At 44.4% G+C, this 23,472-nt stretch overlaps 1 protein-coding gene across 11 annotated transcripts in view; it reads left to right on the top strand.

Annotated features, from left to right (window-relative positions):
* Nucleotides 1-23,472, top strand: part of magi1b (membrane associated guanylate kinase, WW and PDZ domain containing 1b) — a 132,425-nt gene that overhangs the window by 94,111 nt on the left and 14,842 nt on the right. For 4 of the 11 annotated variants that reach the window (XM_069511171.1, XM_069511149.1, XM_069511166.1 and 1 more), the window contains exons 10-18: nucleotides 840-959; nucleotides 3,294-3,479; nucleotides 3,582-4,238; nucleotides 12,363-12,394; nucleotides 12,883-12,927; nucleotides 15,288-15,534; nucleotides 19,479-19,570; nucleotides 20,285-20,477; nucleotides 22,824-23,201. In XM_069511171.1, coding sequence (XP_069367272.1) covers nucleotides 840-959; nucleotides 3,294-3,479; nucleotides 3,582-4,238; nucleotides 12,363-12,394; nucleotides 12,883-12,927; nucleotides 15,288-15,534; nucleotides 19,479-19,570; nucleotides 20,285-20,477; nucleotides 22,824-23,201 — 1,950 coding nt within the window. The remainder of the gene's footprint in view (nucleotides 1-839; nucleotides 960-3,293; nucleotides 3,480-3,581; nucleotides 4,239-12,362; nucleotides 12,395-12,882; nucleotides 12,928-15,287; nucleotides 15,535-19,478; nucleotides 19,571-20,284; nucleotides 20,478-22,823; nucleotides 23,202-23,472) is intronic. The other 7 variants (XM_069511179.1, XM_069511198.1, XM_069511207.1 and 4 more) reach the window with 5 other exon arrangements.

Genomic DNA, 23,472 nt, shown 5'->3' with positions numbered 1-23,472 from the left:
GTATTTTAACTTTTTATACCAAATGGCGAGGACGAATAAAGGTGTAACATTCCCGCCTGTAACAGGCTGTCTAAAAGGGGCTCTTAACCCACTCCTGCTTCCTGTCTCAAATTCATTCACAGACATCCCGCAGAGAGATTAATTGTAAATGCAGGCCAGCCCACAAGGGGATTCTCCTATCATGCTCCAGCTTCTGCACATTCAGCAGAAATCATTTGATTCCGCTCGATTACCTGCTGACTTTTCTCCTCCGTCTCTCTTTAAAAAAAAAAGGAATAACTCAATACCTTCAAGCAGGGTTTTTACCATTTTTTCACCTCTGCATTGATTCCACCTCACTGTTAAGAATATAAATGAAGGCTGCAGTGCGATCGGTGCCGTGATGCTGCAACAAGGTGATTTATCAAAGAAGGTGGCCATTATGAATTAATGGGTTCCTCTATTTCCACACACCTTCTTTTGTTTTTTGGGCGACATGAAACAGTGTTAAAACGCTTAGTGAAGTTTATGTGACCAATTCAACCTGCGTTTACTCTTACTCTCATTAGAAGTGAAACTATGTTGGTCTCACATGATCTGTGGGTAGTTGAGCGTTTTGAACAATATCCACTTCTTGCTCGCTGTAGGTTTTTAGAACTTAGGGCGTATATCTGACACAGAAAATTTTAAGCTCCATTTGCATCTCTAGCTTCAAATGACGCTGACTGGCTTTGTCCCAAACACGCAGCACAGTAGGCCACCGTGTCCCAGAGTCCTTAGCCCTGGTTGCTTCCACAAGTAGGGCAGCTATGCACCTGTCTAGACCCGAACCAGAGAACATGTGCCTTTTGCTGTTGCAGAATGGATCGAGGACTCGACATTGGCCGGTGCCCCTCTGGCCAGCTATGCTGCCAACCACCAGGAGACCTACAGGGACCCTCAGACAGCACCCACAGTCCCCAACGCCATGGGACAAAAACGTATGGTTTGCATCTATACACTATAAGCCTGAAAACCATGTGAAAATAGAATTATTCATTACTTTGCTGTTTCTGTGCCGTGCTACCCAGAGGGACTTATTACGAGTCAAACCAAATTCAGCTCGTACAATGAAGTGTGTTTTCTTGAGCTGTTGCCTCAGGCCATGTTTGAGTTTTCATGATGGAAGACCAGTTAAGAATTGACATTGTAAAGCAGCTCCCTGTATACGTTTCATTATATATTCATAATAAGTAAAGTAGAATTCAACTCACTGGTTATGTACTGTAGACTTTTTTTTTCCAACAGAGCACTTAAGGCCATGTTTGTATTTTTGTACCAACACACTGGATGTGATGGTGCCCGGCGCGGTTTTATTTTAAATATGTGCTCCCTCTGTGTTTACTGTGGCCACATGCTGATTCTCTTGGAACCTCTCTCATGTTGTTCCAATTTTCGGATCAAATAATGGCCTGATTTCACCCGTCATATACCAGCGCTCACACCTACAGACACAGTGTCTCGCCGTTACTGTGTTTTTTTCTTCTTCTCCTTGTTGCCAGCTCCTTTTATACCAGCCTCCCACGAGCAGCTCGTCTAATTAGCGCAGCCATGCCAGAGAATTAACTGCCTCACCCTGTCTCCCCCTCTTACTCTCCCTCGTTGCTCTATCAGCTGCCTTTTCCTTTCTACCTCATCGATCTCTCTATTTTATAGCTCACATTGGCCGTCTTGCTGTCTTTTGTCTTTTTTTCTCCCCCCCACCTCTCTCTCTGCTTTGATTCAATTGTTGGTTCTGTCCATCTCTTCATCTTTTCCATCTTTGTCTATCTCTGTCTCTCCCCACCTCCTGACTTTACTGTTCTGTGCAGTCCTGGGCCTTGACATTCCTCCAGAGAAAGTCATCATTTGAAATCTCTTTATCTCACTCTTTGGCTTTCATGTTTCTCCTGCTTCCTGGTCTGTTCTTACATCTGTGGATCCCTGGCGGATAAAGCTGCCATTTCAGCTTGCAGTTTTGTTGCATCTCGCCTGTTATGAAAAATGCTATTCAAAGGCGCTGCACACACACACACACACACACACACACACACACACAATGCACAAAACTACAGAAACACAAGGACACCAACTGAGTCCAGTGGTAATGCATGTTTCATTGAATGCATAAACTGTAGCGCTGCCATCACCTAATGTGGTCCAGCGGGTCACCAAACACATTCCTCTGTGGTCCCTTCTTCTTCACCCCCTTCTTCCTCTTATCTTTGTTCTGCCTGCGTCTTCCCTTCACCTCAATCAACAACTCATTCATTTTTGTGAAGTATGAACTCATTTATGTGAAATCATTTTCTGTGTGTATGTGGCTCCTCTTCCATGTATTCAATTCCTGATTCGTCTCACTCGCAGTCGTGAATACCCCACTCCTTTTTTTTTCGATTTAGAGTGATAACATCTCCTATCTCTCTTGCTAGTATTCTTAATGATACATAATGAGGTAGGAAAAAAGCAAGAAGAAAGGAAGGGAGGCTGAGTAATTGGGTTTGGATTGCCCTGTCTGAGTACTTCTCATGGCTTTACAGCACTCTGAAATGTGTTTAATGGAGAAATCTGTTAATTAAACCTTCGCAACCAGTGTTGAATAAAATCGGCAGCTAGTTATCAATGCAGAACCATCTCTTATGTGCATATGTATGTCAACTTGGTTGAAAACTCATCTAAGTAAAGGTGACAATAGAAAATAGTATAATTTAATTTGCAGCATCATGGGTTTTTTTTGTATTTATACTTTGTGTCCTCTTTGGAGAATTGATTGCTGTTTTGAACCCTGCTTTTGACTTATGCACTTTTAAAGGATCAATATTACCTTAATCAGTACAGTATCCTCTACAAGCATCTTACGAAGAATTTCCGGCCAGTAGTACCATTAAGTTTAAATGTAGATGCCAAATAGAACCACTACTAATAACAGTCCTAACAAGAGAGCCAGTATCATTGATTAAGGTTAGCAGTGGCTGAAGCCCAGAAAACTTGGCCCTGAATGGGTAGGATTGATTGGGATTTTACACAAGGGATTACCTCCATTTTCTTCTAGTGTTTCAGATTACCTTCTAATCCATTGTGAGTCATGTTGTGTCATCTGAGCGATCACTATATAATGGCCCGTAGCCATGACCTTACTCTTACTTAATTGAGTTGCATTGGGCACAGACAATGAAACGTAAATGTTTTGATTAATGACAGTATTGAACAAACAGAATCCAGAGCTTCTTAACTCAGTTTGCTCTGTTACATCTGTCTACCAGTCTAAAGTTAATGATCTGTGTCTGTGTGTTCAGGAGGGAAACCTTTCTTTACTCGGAACCGATCCGAGCTGAAGGGGACTTTCATCAATACCAAGCTGAAAAAGAGTCGTCGGGGGTTCGGCTTCACTGTCGTAGGAGGCGACGAGCCGGACGAGTTCCTGCAGATAAAGAGCCTCGTCCTAGATGGGCCTGCAGCACTCGATGGCAAGATGGAGACAGGTGGGTGTACTGAATTTAAAGTTTACCAAGAAAAGGACTGCTTAGTGAAACTTTGGCAGAATACAGATAATGCTTTACTAAACTTGTCCTTCCTCCTCTAAGGTGATGTAATCGTGAGCGTCAACGATACATGTGTACTTGGCTACACCCATGCCCAAGTTGTAAAGATCTTCCAGTCCATCCCCATTGGCTCCATGGTCAACTTGGAGCTGTGCCGTGGCTACCCACTCCCCTTTGATCCCGATGATCCCAACACCAGCCTGGTTACCTCAGTGGCTATTCTTGAAAACAAAGATCCCATCATTGTCAACGGCCAGGAGGCCCCAAAAAGCTACGACTCCCCATCTAGCCACGGCAGTCAGAACAACAACGTCTCGACCAACGGCGGTGCACCCCTCAATGGCCTACCGCGATCCCACAGCCCTTCAGCTGAGGTGGCCTCCGATACCTCCTCCCAGCATGGCTACCCCAGCGACGTGGTCACTCTGGCCTCATCCATCGCTACGCAACCGGAGCTCATCACCGTACACATGGAGAAAGGAGACAAGGGCTTCGGCTTCACCATCGCTGACAGTCCTGGAGGAGGGGGGCAGAGGGTGAAGCAGATCGTGGACTACCCTCGCTGCCGTGGCCTCAAGGAGGGGGACATCATCGTGGAGGTGAACAAGAGAAACGTGCAGAGCATGTCTCACAACCAGGTGGTCGACATGCTCAGCAAGTGTCCTAAAGGCAAAGAGGTCACCATGCTGGTGCAAAGAGGTGAGTGCAGCCCGATCTCTCTTTAAGCATCTGCTTTGTGTCAGTACGTTCACCTTTTATATTGTAAATAATCAGACCAGATGGCGATAAGGGAGGTGGAGGAAACAGGTTATATGGCACTTTCTGATTTATGTTTCCGTATGTTGAAGTGCTGCAAAACAGAACAAACCTCACATGTATCTGCTTGATGCAGTAGACAAGAAATAATAGGCCTCTGCCTTACAGGCTGCTCCAGCTCACATAGAGCTGTTTTATTGACATACATATTAATCTATTTACGTAAATAGAGGTTGGAGGCAAAAGAGGCAAGATAGAGGAAATAAGAAAGTTGAAAAAAGACTTGAGGACATGGCTGAAAGTGAAGTAGGAAGAGCGAGGGAGGTGTTTAGGCAGAATGGCATCGACAGTCAGAACATTATGGCTGTTTTGCGATGGGAAGGAGGCAGACAAAAGTTAAAAGGGTAGATGGAGGTACTATGAAAAGAAGGGTAAACACAGGAAATACAACTCTGGTTTAGTTGCTGTTTCAGGTCAGAGAGTGTGAATCATTTCTTTTCTTCCCGTCTGTCTCACGCTGTTTGTTTGTTGAGAACATGTCTAGTTTATTTTTTTTGGCTTTTAGCGTACACCCATGCTAGCGTCTGTTTAAAGACTACTGATGGGGCTGGCTTGCTTTTATCCACCCACCTGCTTCCCCGACTGAGTTGAAGACGGTGACATTTTGCTGTTGACAGACATTTTCACTGGTCAATGTCAGCGCTGCAGAAACAATGCACCGACGTATGAATGCTGCTATTGAACGTGCCCCACCTGGCTTTTGTCACAGCTCCTGACTGAAAATCACTGGCAAGCAGACGCTGCATTAAATGAAAACAAAGCAACCGTGAATGGAGGATAGAACTGAAATGATTGAATTTCTGTATTTTCTCTCCAATCCCCCTCAGACTCTCAGATCTTCAGAGCTCTAAACGCACTGTGTGTTACTAGTAATTGGACCATTTTCTCTGTCAGGCTGTCCATAGCTTGCTTTGGGGCTTATTAAATTAAAATAACCATAAAGGTTTTTTTGTCTTTGTATGTGCACAGCGCAGTTATAACCACAGTAAGGTTGAGAGCTTAGAGCTGTTAAAGGGATATTGGTCAGATGAACAGCAGCTAAGTCACATTGTATTCTTGCATTGAATCTCTGTCTTTCTCTTCACTTGGTACTTCACCCCAATTTGTATCTGTCTTTCTCCATTCTGTCACTCGCTCTGTCTTACCTACTCACACACACACACACACTCACAACCCCCTTTAGTATACACAAGCCCATAAAGTTATAGAGCATCATCATGGGCTGTCAATAAAGCAGATGGCAGTTTAGCTGTGCTGTGTGTGAGCACAGTGACTGGCTCTGATAGCTGCAGACAGGAGGAATGGCACTAAGATAAAACACAAAGGTATGGAGGATGATAATCTATATGGAACTAATTTAATTGTACCAGCATGATTGTTTTTTTTCATCATAAATACAGATTACTGTGAAGGGGGCCAGTAGACTAAGAAACATACAAACACAGGAAACAAACATTAAAGTCAGTTTAATTGTTCCTGGTTGCTGATAACCTCCACCAAGGAGGTTATGTTTTTTCACCCCTGTTCAGTTTTTTGCTTGTAAGCAAGATTACATGAAGACAACAGAGCGAATTTCCATGAAACTTGGTGGAAGGATGCAGTACAGATCAGAAAAGATTACATATTGCTGTGGTTCCAGGATATTTTCACTTTCTTTAACATTGTGAGATAAAGCGTTTTTCCCTGGGAATAATTCATCATTGTTCAGATGTGTAAAACACAAAGATTTTCCATTTGCGGTCCATTAAATCTGACACTAAGCAGAATTCTGTGCTTAGTAAATAATAACAGCTGTAATCATTAAATACAACTGATTAGCTTTATGACTTCGGGACAAATTGATTCATGGACAAATTGCTTAAGTGCTAATTTTATCTATTGTTTGGGCATGTACAATATTGACAGATCAAAACCATTCAAGCAGCTAGTGTGTTGCATTTTTAAGAAGTGAAATAGAGAATTATTGTAGTTGTACCTTCCGAATAAATTAGTTGATGAAATAAACAGATATCAGGGCTCAAGGAAGTGTAAGTGCTATTTCCTCCTCCCACACATTTTGGATTTCTCCGTTTTGAATGGGGACTTTTTTTGCATCGTGCCCTCTCTTGCGTGTCAGTGCCTTGGTAATCGTTCACATGCAGTGTATGTTGTCAAATGTATTCACAGATGCCAACTCTTGAGAACATGAACCAAGGTTCTACATGCCGTACCTTAATTACTCTCTCGCTCTTCCTCTCTTTGCTGCTCTCTTGCCCCGGCTCGCTCCGCCTGTAGAAACGAGGCGCACTGGCCTCTAATTGGGGTCCTGATGTCAGCTGTGCTTATCATATACATACATCTTTTTCTCTCTTGTGCTCTCGTTTTACACTCACTCTCCTTCCATCCATCAAGAATCTCTTCCTCTCCGTGCAAACACCGGTTGCATGCACACACACACACACACACACACACACAAACACACACACAGTGGACCACAAAGAGGAACAGTAATGCATCCAATTAAAGATTTGAAACAGAAAATACCCCCGCTACAGTCTTAATTGATGCAGATCCACCCCTCTATCCCTCTTTTTCTGTTTCTACCCCCCACTGCTGGTATGTAGATTCAACCCTGCTCGCCCATATGAAGGCAGGAGCAAATCCCTGAGGATCAGCGCGTGAAGACACATTCGTTAAGGAGGCTATGCACAGCAGCGTGCCCCCTCACCCCTCCTACTGAGAGCAGTTTCCACAAGTCTGCATGTGTGAAAATATGAACGTGTGTTTTCATTCCACACGAGTAACAGCGTGCAAACGTTGGACCACGAAAACAAGTGAATCTTATGGAAGGTTTGCTTTCTTGCTCTCTTTATCTTCAGCTGTTTTCAGACCTGCGCTGAACTCCTGATAATCTGCTGACATTCCCCCAAGGGGCTGTATGTGAGTACGCAAATGTCTGACTGAGAGGCTCTGGACTTTCTCTGGAGTTTCTCCCTACAGCCCCCTAGAAAAATCTCTCCTCCTGAGGATTCACTGCTAGCAAGTGGTCATGTTGATGACATTACGTAATGGAGACAAAACTAAAAGAAGGCTTAAGATGGTGAATTCATTTCATCCTGTGTCCTGCATCACCCCTCACCTGAATGCTCTGTAGTTTTCTGAGCTAAAAATCCTGCATTCTTCATATGTGACAAACTCTGGAAAATGTGTGTGGACTTTTTCTGGTATTCACATCTGAAAACAGCTTTTGTAAACAAGCTAGATGTGAATTATCTTTTTTGGCCAAATTAATTCGCCCAGGGGAAGACCTATCCACAGGCTGGTGTTTCACAGGTCAAATGTGATTTTACACATTTTGCACTCTAGGATATATTACCTATACAAGTGGGCATGATTTATGACTTGAATCAAGTCTGTATTTCATGAAACATCGTTCTTTACATTTGCCTAATTACACTGCTTAAATGTGCACATTTTTCCATCATGTCTGTCTTCGCCTGCCCCTACTGATGCAATGACATAATTCATTTCAGCCCCTGATGCCTTGCTGTAGCACAGACGGTAATTTCCTCTCCCGTCCTCCATTTAAGTAAGAGTAAATGTTATATTGTACATAGGGAAGCATGCACCTGCTGCACAGCCTTTTATCAGAGAGAAATTGTTTGGGTGCACAATTTCTGATACAGCCTCTCAATAGCCCAGCAGCTCGTGTCCTTGGTCATCTGTAGAAGAATGAAGCCTATTTGCAGAGTCTTGAGCTCCATTCTATTCTATTTTTCTTGCCTGTTTGTAAGGCCAGGCAGGTGCTGCAATGAAAGCAAGGTGAGATGTGCCTGCTTTCAGCAACTGCCTGGAGCCATGTAAGGAAATGGAGGGATGGAGGGCTGCAGTGGACGAAAGAGAAGGGGCGGACGTCAGAGGATCAGAGAGATGATGAAACAGCAGCGCAGAAACCCCCACGATGCTCCGCTTTCTTCTCTTTCCTCTCTCTCCCCCACTTCATGACTCAAATCAATCAGCAGTGACACATTAGTCCCTGCTAGGCAGTCAGGCCTCTTCCCCTGAATGAGAGATGGACCATTTTTTTCCCTCCCACGCAGCCAGTAGACGAACAAATGGCAGGTCGAAACCTGACAAATGCAAGTGGTGTTAAACAATTTCATGAACCCTAGCCTGAACAGTGACTTCCTTTATCTGCCCTTCAATAAACAGGTAAATACCCAAAGATGTCTCAGAGACTTAACATTATCTGCATGGCTACTTGGGAAACTCTGAGGAGCCTTCATGTGCGAAGCATCCATAGCGTTAAAGCACAAGAGGGTGTACTTGCTCTCGTTTGTACTTGTTTGCGTTTCCCCTCATTGCCTTTAAGTGCAGTTTGAAGAAGATTTATTGTCCCCTTGAAGACAGACAGGTTGAAATGTGTGTTTTCCTGTTGGGTTTTTTTCCTCTCTGGGCATGCACCTTTAAAGAGGGTAAAAACACCAAGTGGATCAATGCCATGCTACATGGCTCTTATTGGCATAATGGTCGGCAAGAGCACAGACAGCTTGTAAATGCCTCCTGTCAAAAAGCACTCCACAGATCAGTGTTCTTTGTGAACACACAGTGAGAGGCATAAACACAATTACTTGAACTTACATAACCCACATAAACAAACCCTACAGTTACCGGCATGCACATTCATAAGCCCCCATATACCGTGGACAGCCTTGTATACACCCATTAGAAAGAGATAAACGTTGATGATGAGTCTGTGCACAGAAAGAGTAGAAAATCAATTGACTGTATGGGCAGGAAGCGTTGTATTTTTGCCCACTTTGCATTAAAAATTCTGCTGACGGCACATTCCAATGGCACCATAATGAACAGCATTGCAGTCCTGGAAAGCAATGATGATGGGGGGGAGGCGGTCTGCCTGCCTATGGGTGCCCACGACTCACCTCTGCTCATTTTTGGCTCGCTGGAGGCTAGAGCCGGTGAATCACCGGCTGTTGCACAGGGACAAGGTGAGCCTCTCGCTCCCTCACCCCACCACCACCACCAATCTCACACGTCTTCACACCCTCACAGCCACCGGGGCGAGTCGTAAATCTCCACCGTTGCACCATCTTTTGTTTCCATGACAATGCTCTGCTGATAATCTGCACTTGGGTCTCCTCTGGGTGAACGTGTGCATTTGTGGGAGGAGGGGATTTCACCCCTGCTTTCTCTCAAAGCCGTGGAAGACACAATACAGAGGACAGACAATTTAGCAGTTCAGATTTTTTTAGATTATGTAGCGCCATGACATTCATCGCAAGATAAAACTGCTCCATTAAAACATTTTTCCCGACAACTTTTCACATGCGCACTCTTGCCCGCCTGTTGTGCTCCTCTGTCACATTTAATTCCACTGTTTAAACACACCTGCACACGTGGAGAGAAAGCTAAATAAAGTCATTCTCTGCTGGGCTGTCACATCGCAGCTGATGCGAGCCTTTCACTCCTTCACCGTACACGTCGTGAGCATGTCACCACAACAACCGTTGCCTGGAGACCGTCTGTCAGTTCCCCTATGGTCACCATGCACTCTGTCGCCGCAGTGACAGATGGACCTGCCTGTTGGAAGCCATCACTCCCAGCTGAGATCTAGCAACATGGAACCGATACACACACATGCGGGAACTGTGGACAGACAACATAATCTGCTTAGTAATGGCTGCCGTTTAGTCACTGGTGAGCTGCCAGGTTGGTACAACAGTTCCTGTCTGTGGAAGGAAACTGTTGCCTCTAGCCATGGAGCGCTGTGTGTCCTGTCAACCTGTGCAGAGTTCAGCAGAATACAATTAATCCACACCAGAGGTCTTTTGGCAGCAGTTTTTGCTGAATTCGGTGTCATGGCTTTCAAACGTACAGTCTTATTTATTCCACCGCCTGTTATTTCTAGTGCGCACAAAAGTCAACCAGAGTAACAAGTTGATGAACTTCATGGATTTCTTTCCTCCAGACGGTGAAACGAGACGTTTGTCAAGCTCAATCAATTTTTTTTCTGCAATTACATTTATTGACTACTTCATTATTTTGTTTTCACTGGAATTCATAATAATCTGTTGACATATCATTAATCATGAAAACCAAACATTATACGCATTTACTGCCCCGTAGGTTGAGTAGTCCGTCACTATTAGTAAGCAGAATAAAACAAGCTGCGGAGGAGTGGTCAATTATTTGAGAGTCGGAGGTGCCGAGGATTTAGTCAGCGCTCTCTCACTCAGGCTGTCAGTGCAGGTCAGGCCCAATCACCGCTCTTTTCTCCCTCTTCTATGTAATTAGGCCTGAAGGTTGGCCCAAACATCCACAATACCTTTTGACTTGGGAGCTTCAAGCACACTCTGAAAGCTATGAGAGAGCGAGGGCTGGGACATACTGAAAGACATCATAGGCAGATCAGTTGCAGTAGATGGATGAATAATAATCAAATGCCAGCATGACACTTTGATTGACAGCATGCTAACCTCAAGACATGCATAGGTGTCTGATTTGGTGTGTGGGGGGGGGGGGGGCTACACGCTGCTGAATGAATGATTCCTATTGATTGGGAAAAAAAGGTAAAAAAGGAGGAGGAGGAGGGGGAGGAGAGCAGAGGAAGGAGAGAAGAATTAAGTTGCAGACGCACCACAGCTGGAGCTGTCAGCTTTGAATGAACCCAGATGTCTGAGAGATAAAGAAGACTAGAGCGTGTGTGCATGTGTGCGCGCGTGTCTGTTGATCTTATCATCTCAGTTTCCCTAAAGGATTGACACACAATTGTGGCCCATTTTCTCCGATCAGACACTGCTGAGTCTCACTCATGCTGTACATGTGTTACACTCATGTTTTGTGTGCCAGAGCTGTGTGTGAGCTGTGTGTGAGCCGTGTGTCTATACACCACTCATTCTTGAATTTTAAGCATTAGAAAGGTGTACACACACACACACACACACACTCAAAACCAGTCTTGCATCTTCTCTTTGTTTGGATGCATTCCTTCTCCCACTCTCATTTCCATAACTTCATACAGCACTTTATTTCACGCGTGCCGCCTGTCACACCTTCATCAAACTACGATGTGTGTCAGGAGCAATGCGTGTGCAGAGCTGTCTGCTGCTGTGTTCAGCTACATGGATGTTTACCAGCATGTGGGGGTGGGAAGGAGACTAAGGCGGAGGGAGGTAGGGAGGGAGGGAGAGAGGAGCAAGGGAGAGGATGGGAGGGAGGGAGGGTGATGATGCTGAGGGTTGAAAAGGGAGGGAGGGCACTGTGCAGTGAGGTGAGAGAGAGAGAGAGAAAAAAAGGAAAAGACAGCAGGGAAGGGAGAGACGGGGAGGACGCGCCAACTGCCTATAGATGCTGGAGCCTTCGACAGCGGAGCGCAGCGCTCAGCGGACACAGGAAGATGGTCTCAGTAAGAGGGGAACTGACGGTTGCCTATAATTTAATGTTCAGTATCTTGGACTCCTTCTCCATGGGTAATGCTACGGACAGGAACTCCAGAGCACAGCTCGCTTTTTCTCCTCTCTGCTCCTCTCTGCTCCTCTCTCTCTTTTCATCTCTAGATTTGTTGCTCTCCAGGATTCTGTCCTTCCTCCTCCACTCTTCACTGTCCTCCCCTCGAACCCACACACACTCGCTGACATTGCCATCCGTTAGCCAGGGTCTGTGAGGAGAAGCCCTCGGGGCTGGCCCCACTCTTCCGCTGCAGCAGTCAAGTCGAGCGCTGGCCGCGGCAGTGATGCAGATAGATCGCGCTGCCTGCCTCTACGCTCCCCTCCCTCCCTTCATTGCTCCTCAAACAACCAGCCGTGGATGGGCGAGCAAAGGAAGCAAAAGCAGGGAAAGGAGGGAGAAGGAGACGAGGGATAGAAGAGCCGGGCTAGTTGTGACATTGTTTTGGAGTCTGCGTTATCTGTCTTTTTTTCTTTCATCCCTTTACTACAGCATGGAATAAACACTGTCACTTCATTGGTAACGTTCTCTTCTCCTCTTCTCTTCTGTCTACCTTCACAGGGGTGGCACCTGCAAAGAAGAGCCCCAAACTGGTAAGTAGTTGATTTTTCTATCTTTCTATTTTTGTTCCCCCTGCCATCCATTACTCCCTTATCCTTCATCTCCATCTGTCAAAAAGGAAATCTTCAGCTCCTTCTCACAGCCTCCCCACCTTTCTCCTGCTTCGCCTCTAACTCCCCTCTGTAAGGTGTAACTTGTGCTGATGTTGTGGGTCTGTTTGTAGACATGGGATGCCGTGTGCTTTGTGTGGGGGTGGATCCCTGTAGCTTCACATCAGCTCCCTCCTCCTCCTGTCCTCTCCGGTGGGGGCTGGGACGAGGGGCTTTGATGCACGGCGTGAGCTGGGTTGCCAACACGCTGATGATCGGCATCACGCCGGGTGATAATTCTTGCAGCGTGAGAGTGGGTTGTACAATCTCAACCAAGCAATGGCCTTGTCCTGTGATATCCGCTGCATTAATGCATTCTCACTGTTGACACTTTTCTGACTAAACGTGTGTTTGTCAATTTTCTTTTGCAGGATGATTTTGAGCTGGCACCTCCGTTCAAAGATTACACTCGCAGGGTATGTGATGCTGAGTAGATGAGGTGGAAAGTTTTGGGTGAATGAGGTGTGGTGGTGTATGGGCTGTAGCTGTAGATGGTGATGGTTTGACAAATATTAGATAAAAGAGGTGATGGTTGATAATGATCTTTATGCATGAATAGAGTTTGTGGGCAACAAAACAAACTTAAAGGGGTAGTTCACCGAAAAATGAAAATTCACTCATTATCTACTCAGCACTATGCAGATGGAGGGGTGGGTGACGTGTTTGATTCTACGAAACACTTTTGGACACTTAACCAGGGTTGAAGCCAAATCCAAAACAATTCAAGTAAATGGAACCCCTTCTTCAGACGTAATAAGACAACAGAAAAAAAACATAACATGCCTTCATACTGTTCCTGTGGTGTCATCCAAGTGTGGGCAAGCCCCGACAATCAAACTCGACTTGAAACGGCCTCATTTACACCGTGTTTTTATCCTAAATGTCCTCTGATATCCTCCTCAGAGGCACGTTCACACTCTCGCGGACGCACCGGAAAAGCACACAAACTCTCACCCAAGGGCACGTGCAGGGTGCAGGTTCGCATTGCTCCGTCCGCTAGAATGTCCACTTCCGGTTGTGGACTTTTAGGGTCTAAATGACCTCATTTTGAATTGAGTAAAAATGTCGGGGCTTGCAGACACTTGGATGACACCACACAAGCAGAATGGAGGCATGTTATATTTCTTTTTCTGTTGTTTTATTACGTCTGAAGAAGAGGTTGCCTTGGTTGCAACACTGTTTCCCCCTGAGACTCCTAAGGTGTTTTGTGGACTCAAACACTTCACCGACCCCTCCATCGGCATAGTGGTGAGTAGATAATGAGTATATTTAAATTTTTCGGTGAACTATCCCTTTAAGATAGCTGCCTGTGTTGGGATGTATTGAGGTGGTGAAGTCTGGCCTGCTGGTGGTAAAGCAGGATGGAGCCGAGTCTCGGAGAAGCTGCAAGGATTTGTTTTCATTGCTCCGGCCCCTCCCCCTCCCTCTGTCTCCTTAATAAGTTATTGGAGCAGGAGAATGTATTAGAGCAGTCCTGGAGCACAGAGGGTGCACAGTGACTGCAGAAGGTCAAAGCTAATACATCTATAACGAACAAGAGATTTGTAGTCATTTTTTGAAAGGGAAGCAGGACTTTGTGTGCATCAAACTTGGAGAGAAAACAAGACGCTACGTCGATGATGTATGGAGGTGCCATTTTGTTTGATGGAATGAAAAAGGCCAAAAAATCTGTTCCGTCAGTGGGAAGCATCAGTCTTGAGGTCCAACTTCAGCACCAAACGAGGCCAACGTTTTGTGACTAATTGTATGAGCCCATTGATTTTTACTTCACCACACAACACAGTGAAGTTACGCTCATAACGCTGATGGAGTGAGCAACTTTATATTTGCTAAAGCGTCGAGGTTCTTATCTTTAATCTCTAACAAGGATGATGAATATAAACATGAATTGCTGAGATGTAGGAGGCTGATTCAGGGAGTAATGAGTTGGAATTTATTGAAGACATGGCTGCGCTTTGAAAGCCAAACACTCTGAGAACAGATGAGCCGCTTGCCTCAGCTTTAAGGTGTATGTTTTTGTGCATCCAGACATCGTGACAAAGGTCATGGGAAGGATTTTTTACTTCTGCTCGCATGGTACTTGTACTCAAGGTCAGGATTGTATGTGCTTTACTTTGCTCAAGCGCCGCTCTTCTCAAATCCTTGAGCGGGCACTTAAGTGCCCATGTTATTGAGGGGCCAGTGGCAATTTATGAGGAGTTTTACATTACTGGCTCAACCACGGAAATTCTCCCTTCATTTCAAACCGCACGAGTGCTTTACTCTTTGTGAATATGTTTATACATGCAGCAGGGGATGCAGTTTGTTGTTTATACATTCTCTACTGTTAAACAAAAAGAATGAACAATGTACTCTCATAAATTGAGCCACAATTCCGTTTTTCCCACAGCTGAATGACTTAATCATGAGAAACCATTGAGGTCTTTTTTTCTGCCTTTGTTTGCTAAAATAATTCACCAAAATAAAACATCTTGATTGTTCCTTGTTTTGAATTAAGCAGCAACACAACAGTGGTTGACATTGTACACTCATAGAATCTGTTTTTACTTTTACCCAGAGGAGCAGCAATCTTTAATCTTTCTCCTCCCTCAAAAAATTCATTTTTTCATGGTCTGATTCTCTTCTCACAAACCACCACCCCGGTTCCCTCTTTTCTTTCCTACTGCTGATCATGCATTTTTAATCTCCACCCGTCTGTCAGTGCTGAATTCCGCCTCCATGCTCCTCCACAGCTGATTGTCAATAGTCAAATGATATTGATCTGCTTCTCCAACAGCAGTTATCACGGAAGGACAGTCAGAACAGCTCCCAGCATAGCGTTTCCAGCCACCGGAGCGCCCACACAGACTCGCCCGTGCACCTGTCCCTGGCCCCGCCTCTCAACGAGAACGCCGCTCCCCCGCCGCCCTCTCAGCCCCTGCCAGGCCTGCCCCCCCAGGACATCCCGGCGGACGGGACCATCCAGAGAAAACCAGACCCTTTTAAGATCTGGGCCCAGTCCAGGAGCATGTATGAAAGTAGGCGTAAGTATATAAATTTTTGGTGGCGGTTGGATGAGGGCTGCATGGGGCTGTTGGCTCACTGGGGTGTTTAAAATGGTACAGCACGTTTTGGAGAGGCAAAATGGGAAGAGAGACGCTGTAAGTCTCGTGCATGTAAGTAACTGGTTTAAATTCTTACACAAAAGCAACAATAACCCGACCTGTTCTTTTCCTCTTGTCCTGAGATGTGGTCGCAGTTTGGTGCTTGGGATGTTTTAACATGGAGTCCTGCAGTTAACCACACTTCCATAAAAATGTAATGTTCAGTGTTTGTGGACATTGTTTTAGAGAAGAGATGATTTAAGTTGTTAGTGGTCATATTTTTTATTCACTCTACCGTCATTGATATTAAAGTGGTTGCACAAATGGAATGGAAACACCCTCACTAACTTATTGTGCGTTCATGAGGTGTCTGAATACACCGAAGGATTAGTTCCCAACTGGGAACATTCACATTAACACAACCAAAAGTCGTAAAAGACCACTCGGATAATCTTGAGACTTGAGTTGCAAAGCGGCTGACATCATCACTTATTAAACACTAAACATAATTTTACAATCAGCTCTGAATAGCTGCTTCTAGTGGAAACTTCCATCTTTCACAAACACCTAACACCAAACAGACATTTTTATGATTTAAGTGCCTACGTTTTTTATTATTCATTTGTCTGTCTTCTTCAGTCATTCTTCTAATCCTTCTTCAATGCTCTTTGTTAGTATTGAAAAGATGCGTTAAGGTGATATTTAAACGCTCTTAACACAAACACAACACATTTCTTATACAGCGTTCTTGTTTTCTCCCAAATTCCAACTTCAAAGCATACAAACACACTGAAGTTGTAACAACGATTTCACAACTTTGGAAATTAGACCTCCCGAGAAGCATGTGAATAACCCTTTAAAACCTCCAAATAGACCATACAGTTGATTCAGCATCTCTCTAAAACTGTTCAAACAAAACTGAACTTTGCAATCATTGCAACCTGGATTTGTTTCAGGACTGTTGCAAGACTAGTCTAACTTAACTTGGTGGACTTAATAAACTGGCAGCTGAGTGTATTAATACTGCTAACATGAAAATAACACAGAAACCAATTCACCTAGAACTAACAATGAAAACAATAAAGAATTGAATGTAATGTTTACATGTTTAGTTAATAATAGTTTGCATTTTGGGAAATACTCTCATTGATATTTATGTTTACAAACAACGCACAACATGTTAATTTGTAAAATTTAGCTTTCAGGCTGGTAGGCAGATTTGTTTTACCTGGCCAGGCTGGCTGTTTCCTTCCCCTCCAGACTTTGTGATGAGCTAAAGCTAATCATTTGCTGCCACTAGCTTTATGCATATCACACAGACATCAACTAAATCTCAACAGGAATGTGAATTAGCACATTTCCCAAAATGAAAAAGTTCTTTTAAAGTTCTTCTTTCATTCAACACCAAAGCATTAGCTTGATTTTGGTCCACATAATGTTGGTCCAGTCCTTTTTACTCGACGCCACTTTGGTCCAGCTGTCGACTTTGGCACCATTGACACACTTTTACACCAGACTTCCCTTTAGAGACACATGGACGTTTAATTAGCAGCAATAGTGTAGTTGATGTCAGTGAATTACGTATCCCCCTCCTTGTCCAGTCTTGCCAAAGCAAGAAGATAGCTCCAATTAAAAAGAATAACCCACAGATCCACTGTAAAGTTAGGAAGAAAACGGGAGTCTGAGAGGGTTGAGAAATTTTAACGCCCGATCACTTTCCCAGGTGCCACTTGTCAGGGAGTTTCATTATTTGGTTGCATGCAAAGAAGAAAATAGTAAAAGAAGGGCTCAGCGTGGACTAGAAGCGTAGATGCCTGTTGGGAAGCTGTCATTAAGTGAGTGGACAATAGTGTTATATTTAAAACGGAAATTAAGAATGAAGATGGAGAGTGAAAGAAAAAAAGAGGTGGGGGTCTACATACCTGTCATTAAGGTGATGGAGTCTTAAAGGGTATTTTTCAGAACCAGATTGCTCAGTGACAAAAGGGAGCACAAAGGATAAAGAAATCCAAGTGACATGGCAACACATAAAAGGGGATAAGAAAGAGAAATGTTAGGAAAGGAAAAAGGTCAAGCTTTGGGAGATCAAGAGATTGTGATTTATGTATAAGAAGGAACAAAGAGGAATGATGGTGATAACAGGAGGCCTGTAGCAGCAGGTGTAAATCCTCCACTTCCTCACACTGCACTGAGCTCTGCTCCTAAAATCCTGCAGTATGCATCCCATAGGACTCAAGCCTCTGCTACAGGAGGTACATTTCTTGAGACAAGATTAGCGCTATGGAAAACTTCTGCATAGATCAAGCTCTTCAGATGCAATGTGGCAAACGATTTTGCAGAAAAAGAAAATCCCCTTAAAAACTCACTCAACATTAAACGCCTGTAACACCCAAAGCCAGAGACGTTAGAGAAGAACTTGATTGTTCTTTACTTGCCTTTATTTTGAAGTTTCCATTTAAATTTCCCCCCCCCTTTCCAACAACCCATGCTTTTGTATTTGCAGCCCTCACCCTCTCACAGTCATAGCTCTGCACAGGTCCGGCCACCTGATCGATCCCCTCATGCTCAGTTGCCTCACCTCGGAGATCACTCATGGATCTATTAATCAGCAGGAGCAGGGTGTAACTGAGCAGTTGACCCTCCTGCGTGCAGGTGTAAATTGCAACAGTTAGCCCCTGACTTCCTCCGCAGTTACAGTGTGATAGATGGGAAGAGATAGCTGCGCTCCGCAGGGATTTTAACTGTTGACTGAAGGAACAGATTGGAAGCAGGCTGCTCACGCCTTCTGCCACCGTGCTGACTCTCTCGGTGGCGGTTGTGGCCTTGGCAGCGGCAGAACTGTACTAATGCAAAAGGAAATCTCCCTGGGAGTTTGCTCCCGGGTGCGTGTTTTTCAGTCAATACAACACAGCTGTGGCTGTACAAGTGCATGCACATACATGCATATGTGAATAAATATACACATGCTTAAAGCAGATACACTCGTGTATGTGTAGGAGGAGGCCAGATTCATTCACACTCATTCGCTCCCCTGGCTCCCCAGTAACCCCCGAGGGTCCCCTGCTTCATGAACCATGAGCTGTCAGTCGCTACAGTGCAATACTTCTTTGACAGCACATCACCTTTCTAGTGACTAGCACACACACACAAACACACACACACAGACACACACACATGCATTTCTGTCTCCTATGGATGGGAGTGGACTGTGAACTAGATGTACTCACACCCTCTGCTCAATAATACAAAGCCCATCGAGGTATGTCTTTGGTGGGAAGTGCTACTGTAGGCAAGAGTAGAAATGGAGCTGCATGTCGCATATCACTTCATAAAAGAAACAGCGTGGGCCATTTAAATACTAATGTCCACTCTGGGGGAAAGTCACTGAACACGTTGTTTATTAAGCTAAGAGAAAATAAAGCAGTGCTATTTCAGACATCAGTGGGGAGTTGAAGCCTGACCATTTCTAATTATGGAACCGATGAATGAGAGTATCTTTTCTTTTGATAGTTTATTTAAGCCCTATACCTACGCTCTTTACCCAAAATACATCCTTTTATCTCTTGATGGATCGGTTGTTTGTTCTTTTCCCAGAGCCTCCAGACAGACTGTTTGTGCAAAGTGCCTCCTTAGTGACAAAGCTTAGAACAGTTGGGAGGATGATTAATTGCATGTTGACATAAGATGGCGGGTGGTTTGATTCCCTAAGAGCATTCACTTTGGCCCCACCGTTGCCTGCATTCCTCTATATACCAAGGGTCTGCATGATATTTTAAATGAAGGGGTTTAACTGAATGTCTCATTGCATGTTCGGACTGAAACCCCCATGAGCTTTGCTCTATATTAATACAGCGATGTAAATGATAATATTGTTGATTTTACAGTTCCAGACTTCCAGGAGCAGGACATTTTCCTGTGGAGGAAGGACACAGGGTTCGGCTTCAGGATCCTCGGAGGCAATGAGCCCGGAGAGCCGGTGAGTCTCTATCTCTCTCAAACTTTCTTTCATAGCTGAATCCCTCTGTTCGCATTCCAGTCGCCTCAATTGTCCGTCTAAAACTCTGTGAAATCTGTTAACTATAACTGTCAAGTAACCTGCATGATGAAAAGGAGACCGTATTATTCCCAGCACCAGTCGGAGCAGTAGGATGTTTCACTGCATCTGTTTTTCTGCCTCTCCTCTGTGTCGTTCTGAGCTTCTGTGCTGGATTCACATTCAGATCAGTGATTTCTGCAACACAGTTACTCTTTGATCTGGCCAACGTAGCCTCAATCAGTCAAAAAAAAAAAAATCTATCTCGCATGCACCGCTTTTTTCTTTCCTTTTATAAAGAACTAAAGTTTTCTGTTCTTGTTCACTGGTCTGCACTGCGTTTTTGAGAGGGAAAAAAGAGATATGATTTACTTTAGAGTTAGACTCGGGTGACAAATATAGCAGGCAGTAAAGAAGAGTAAAGACATAATAGTGAAGTTTAAATTGCGGCAGACATGTCATCTTTATAGCTGCTGTGAAAGATAGGATGCCTTTAAATTCTTCTCCTAATTATTTATGTGCGTGATTCTTCTATTCAGGAAAATGCATTTTTCACATATGTAACATGAAAACCAGAGCACACAGCTAATGGCTGTCTTTACCCATTCATGATCACAGTCTCACCAGTCTCGTCCATCTGCTCTGGTTGTATAACAGATCTATATCGGCCACATAGTGAAGTTCGGTGCTGCAGACGAGGACGGGCGCCTGCGGTCGGGCGATGAGCTGATATGTGTGGATGGCACAGCGGTGGTGGGCAAGTCGCACCAACTGGTGGTGCAGCTGATGCAGCAGGCGGCCAAGCAGGGCCACGTCAACCTCACTGTGCGACGTAAAACCAACTACACCGGTAAGAAGCAAGGGGGGATCAAGACCAGCGAGCATAAATTGTTAAATAAACAACGGGTGCTAACGGGTCAATGTTCTTTCCACAATTTGTTTGATATATTTTATGGCTCAAGTTCAAAAAAATGCTCAGACAGTGTCAATTAAGGCAAATTTGATACATAAGGCGTAAGTGAGAAAAGACTCCACTAATTCCAGTCCAAGCTGACTCTGTGACACCCATTGTTACCTTGGTAACAGTAAGTGTGATTCAGTACTCCTTGTGTAATTATGCTACTTGTTTACAATGCAGCCAAGCAGCTTCACATTGTTCAGATAAAGGAGTGATTCAATACCATGCCTTTTTTTTTTATCACGCCCTCAACCACAACCTTCTGCTGCTCACAGCCAAGTTGTTTTCCACACGGCAGCAGAGCTCGGCACAGTTCCCTCGCTGAGGAGCTGGAAGTGTGCAGCCTGTAACTTCAACATAACTCCTCATCTAACAGCTCACACTGAGCTCATAGAAATATTGAAAAGTGAGCAGCTGTGAAACAGTGAGACAGTAGTACACTGGATCAAATGCATCCGTAGTTTTCAGTCAATCGCTTGTGTTACTTTAATCCAGCATGGGAATGGTGGACTCAGCTATGAACACTATATAACTATTACTATATAAATACAATATATAGTGATAATTACTGAATGTGATTGCATTAAATAGCTATTGCAGAAAAAAATGCTAATTATTAATAGCATTATTATATTATTTGATACAGATTTTAAGGATTTTCACTGAATAATATGTTTAATAGTAATTCAAAATATTAGCCCAATTGAACATGTTAAAGTAACATTAAAAGAAAAGGAAATAAAATAAATATATATTTTTTAAATGCATAAAAACAGAAAAGAAAGAAAATATAAAAAAAATATAAAAGGGCAGGCGCGTGGGCAACATGTAGTTAAAGGCTGAGGTGAACTTATAAGAACGCCAGATTGCTCCTTTATTTAAAACTATTGTTGTGTCTGTTCTAAACACGTGTGTTTGAAATGGGCCGTTTGCTTGGCCTGTGGTGTTGCTGGTTGCAGCTTTTTGTTTGAAAGTGTGAACGTAACCTGCAGTAAAAGTGAAGAGCAACTGCAGGGTGTAGTCTGCACAACCCTGAAGACTCTGCTGCTGCACAAAGACTTGAACTGGAGAGTCAGTTGTTGTTTAGAGCATGCTTGTCATTGTGATCACTAATCTCACTTACATTGATGAGTTCCATCCGCTGCTGCTACAGAGCGCTGGTTGTCTGTTTATTCAAAGTTTATCAATATGTGTCCAAATCACACCAAATTCAACACTGTGTCTGTTTCCTTGTAGTTGCTGTCATCATAATCAAGCATGTCAGTAATTGTGTTTGGTATGAATGTGTTTTATTATAAAATCATTGAGTTTACTAAATCAAAATCAGATGTGTACATTTGTATTGATTCCAACACACCAGCACAACCTCTGCTGAACAGTATTCAGTCACTAAACAGCCCTTAGGAGCCAGGGGCCTGCTTAACTGTGTTCAGGGGTTCCCACCTCTACTTCCTCAGTAATAGTCTGGGTGTGTAACGGTTTGCCACCGCGTGCAAACGCCCCCGCCCCATCACTACCTGTCCCCAGCTCTGCTCAGCACTGCTCGGCAGCAGGCGATAAAGAAAGGCCCATAAATATGATGGAGAGGGAGGTCAACCCTCAGCCCGATGACAGTGGCCAGACATTAGTGCATTGCTGCTCCCCCGTCTGCCTCTGAGCGCCGAGAATATGAGGCACCGTCCTCCAAGCAGCTCTACAGGAAATGAAATGTGGAATGAAATGTCCAGATGCTAGAGGCGGGCCGCATCTTTAGTTCATCTTTTGTTCAAAACAGATCCGAGAGGAGATTGTTGGAGAGGCTCTTCTCCCTTAGCTGTTGTGCCAGCATGTCTTTGATCATATCAACAGAAAGTGGCTGTGTTAGGAGAGAAAAAACTTCTGTATTTATTTTTTTATTTTCAGATTGTACAGATGATGTTACAGTCAGCTGTGTTGTCATATCTTGACAGTTTTGTTTAATTGTTATCTTGCCTTATTATGCATGAGTATCTTACTCAGCTTTTTCATCTCCAGTTTCTCCTGAATACCGACTGGTTTAGTTTTAATCTCTTCATATTCATCTTCTTCTTGATCTCCCGGTGTCAATATGCTGCTTCTGTTCTATCTCACCTACCCAGCCTACAATTTGTTCCTCTTTATTTCTTCCATAAATCCATCTGCTCTGCATTTTCCACATGATTACCTCTCCAATGCTAATCGGCATACCTGCATCCCTCTTACTTTTTCTGCCTTCTCCAGCTAAAGCAGAGGGAGACGTCCCTCCGTCGCCAGCATCCTCCCACCACAGCAGCACCCAGGCGCCCAGCCTAACAGAGGAGATCGGCAAGCGCACCCCGCAGGGCAGCCAGAACTCCCTCAACACCGTCAGCTCCGGCAGCGGCTCCACCTCTGGCATCGGCAGCGGGGGAGGGGGTGGAGGGGCAGGGGGCAGCGGCAACACCGTCGTCTCGGCCGTGGCTGCCACCACCTCCTCCCAGCCCCTCAATGCCAACTCCACTTCCGTCCCCTCCTCCACCATGCAGCCATACGACGTGGAGATCCACCGCGGCGAGAACGAAGGATTCGGCTTTGTCATCGTCTCGTCCGTGTCGCGGCCCGAAGCTGGCACCACATTTGGTAAGAGATTGTACATACATACATGTCTTTACAAAACTCAGTTTCACATGACATAACATGAAACACACTCTTTGGCTTTTCCTAATCACTGGAGGCTTCTATCTCAGAGATATCTTCTATCTCATGTGCTGCCTTTTAATCATCTGTAAAACCACTGAACACGAAATAGCCTGAGAAGCCCCACAGATTCTTTCTTGCTGTTTACAGTCCAACCAGATCGATATCAATCCTCTTGAAAGAAGTGCTTCGTCTTTCTCATTTTCATCTGGGC

This window comes from Paralichthys olivaceus, chromosome 2 (genome assembly GCF_024713975.1).
Source record: "Paralichthys olivaceus isolate ysfri-2021 chromosome 2, ASM2471397v2, whole genome shotgun sequence".
In the NCBI taxonomy this organism is placed as follows: Eukaryota; Metazoa; Chordata; class Actinopteri; order Pleuronectiformes; family Paralichthyidae; genus Paralichthys; species Paralichthys olivaceus.
Note: the sequence above shows the minus strand (reverse complement) of the source record. Positions and strands in the feature narration are given on the sequence as shown.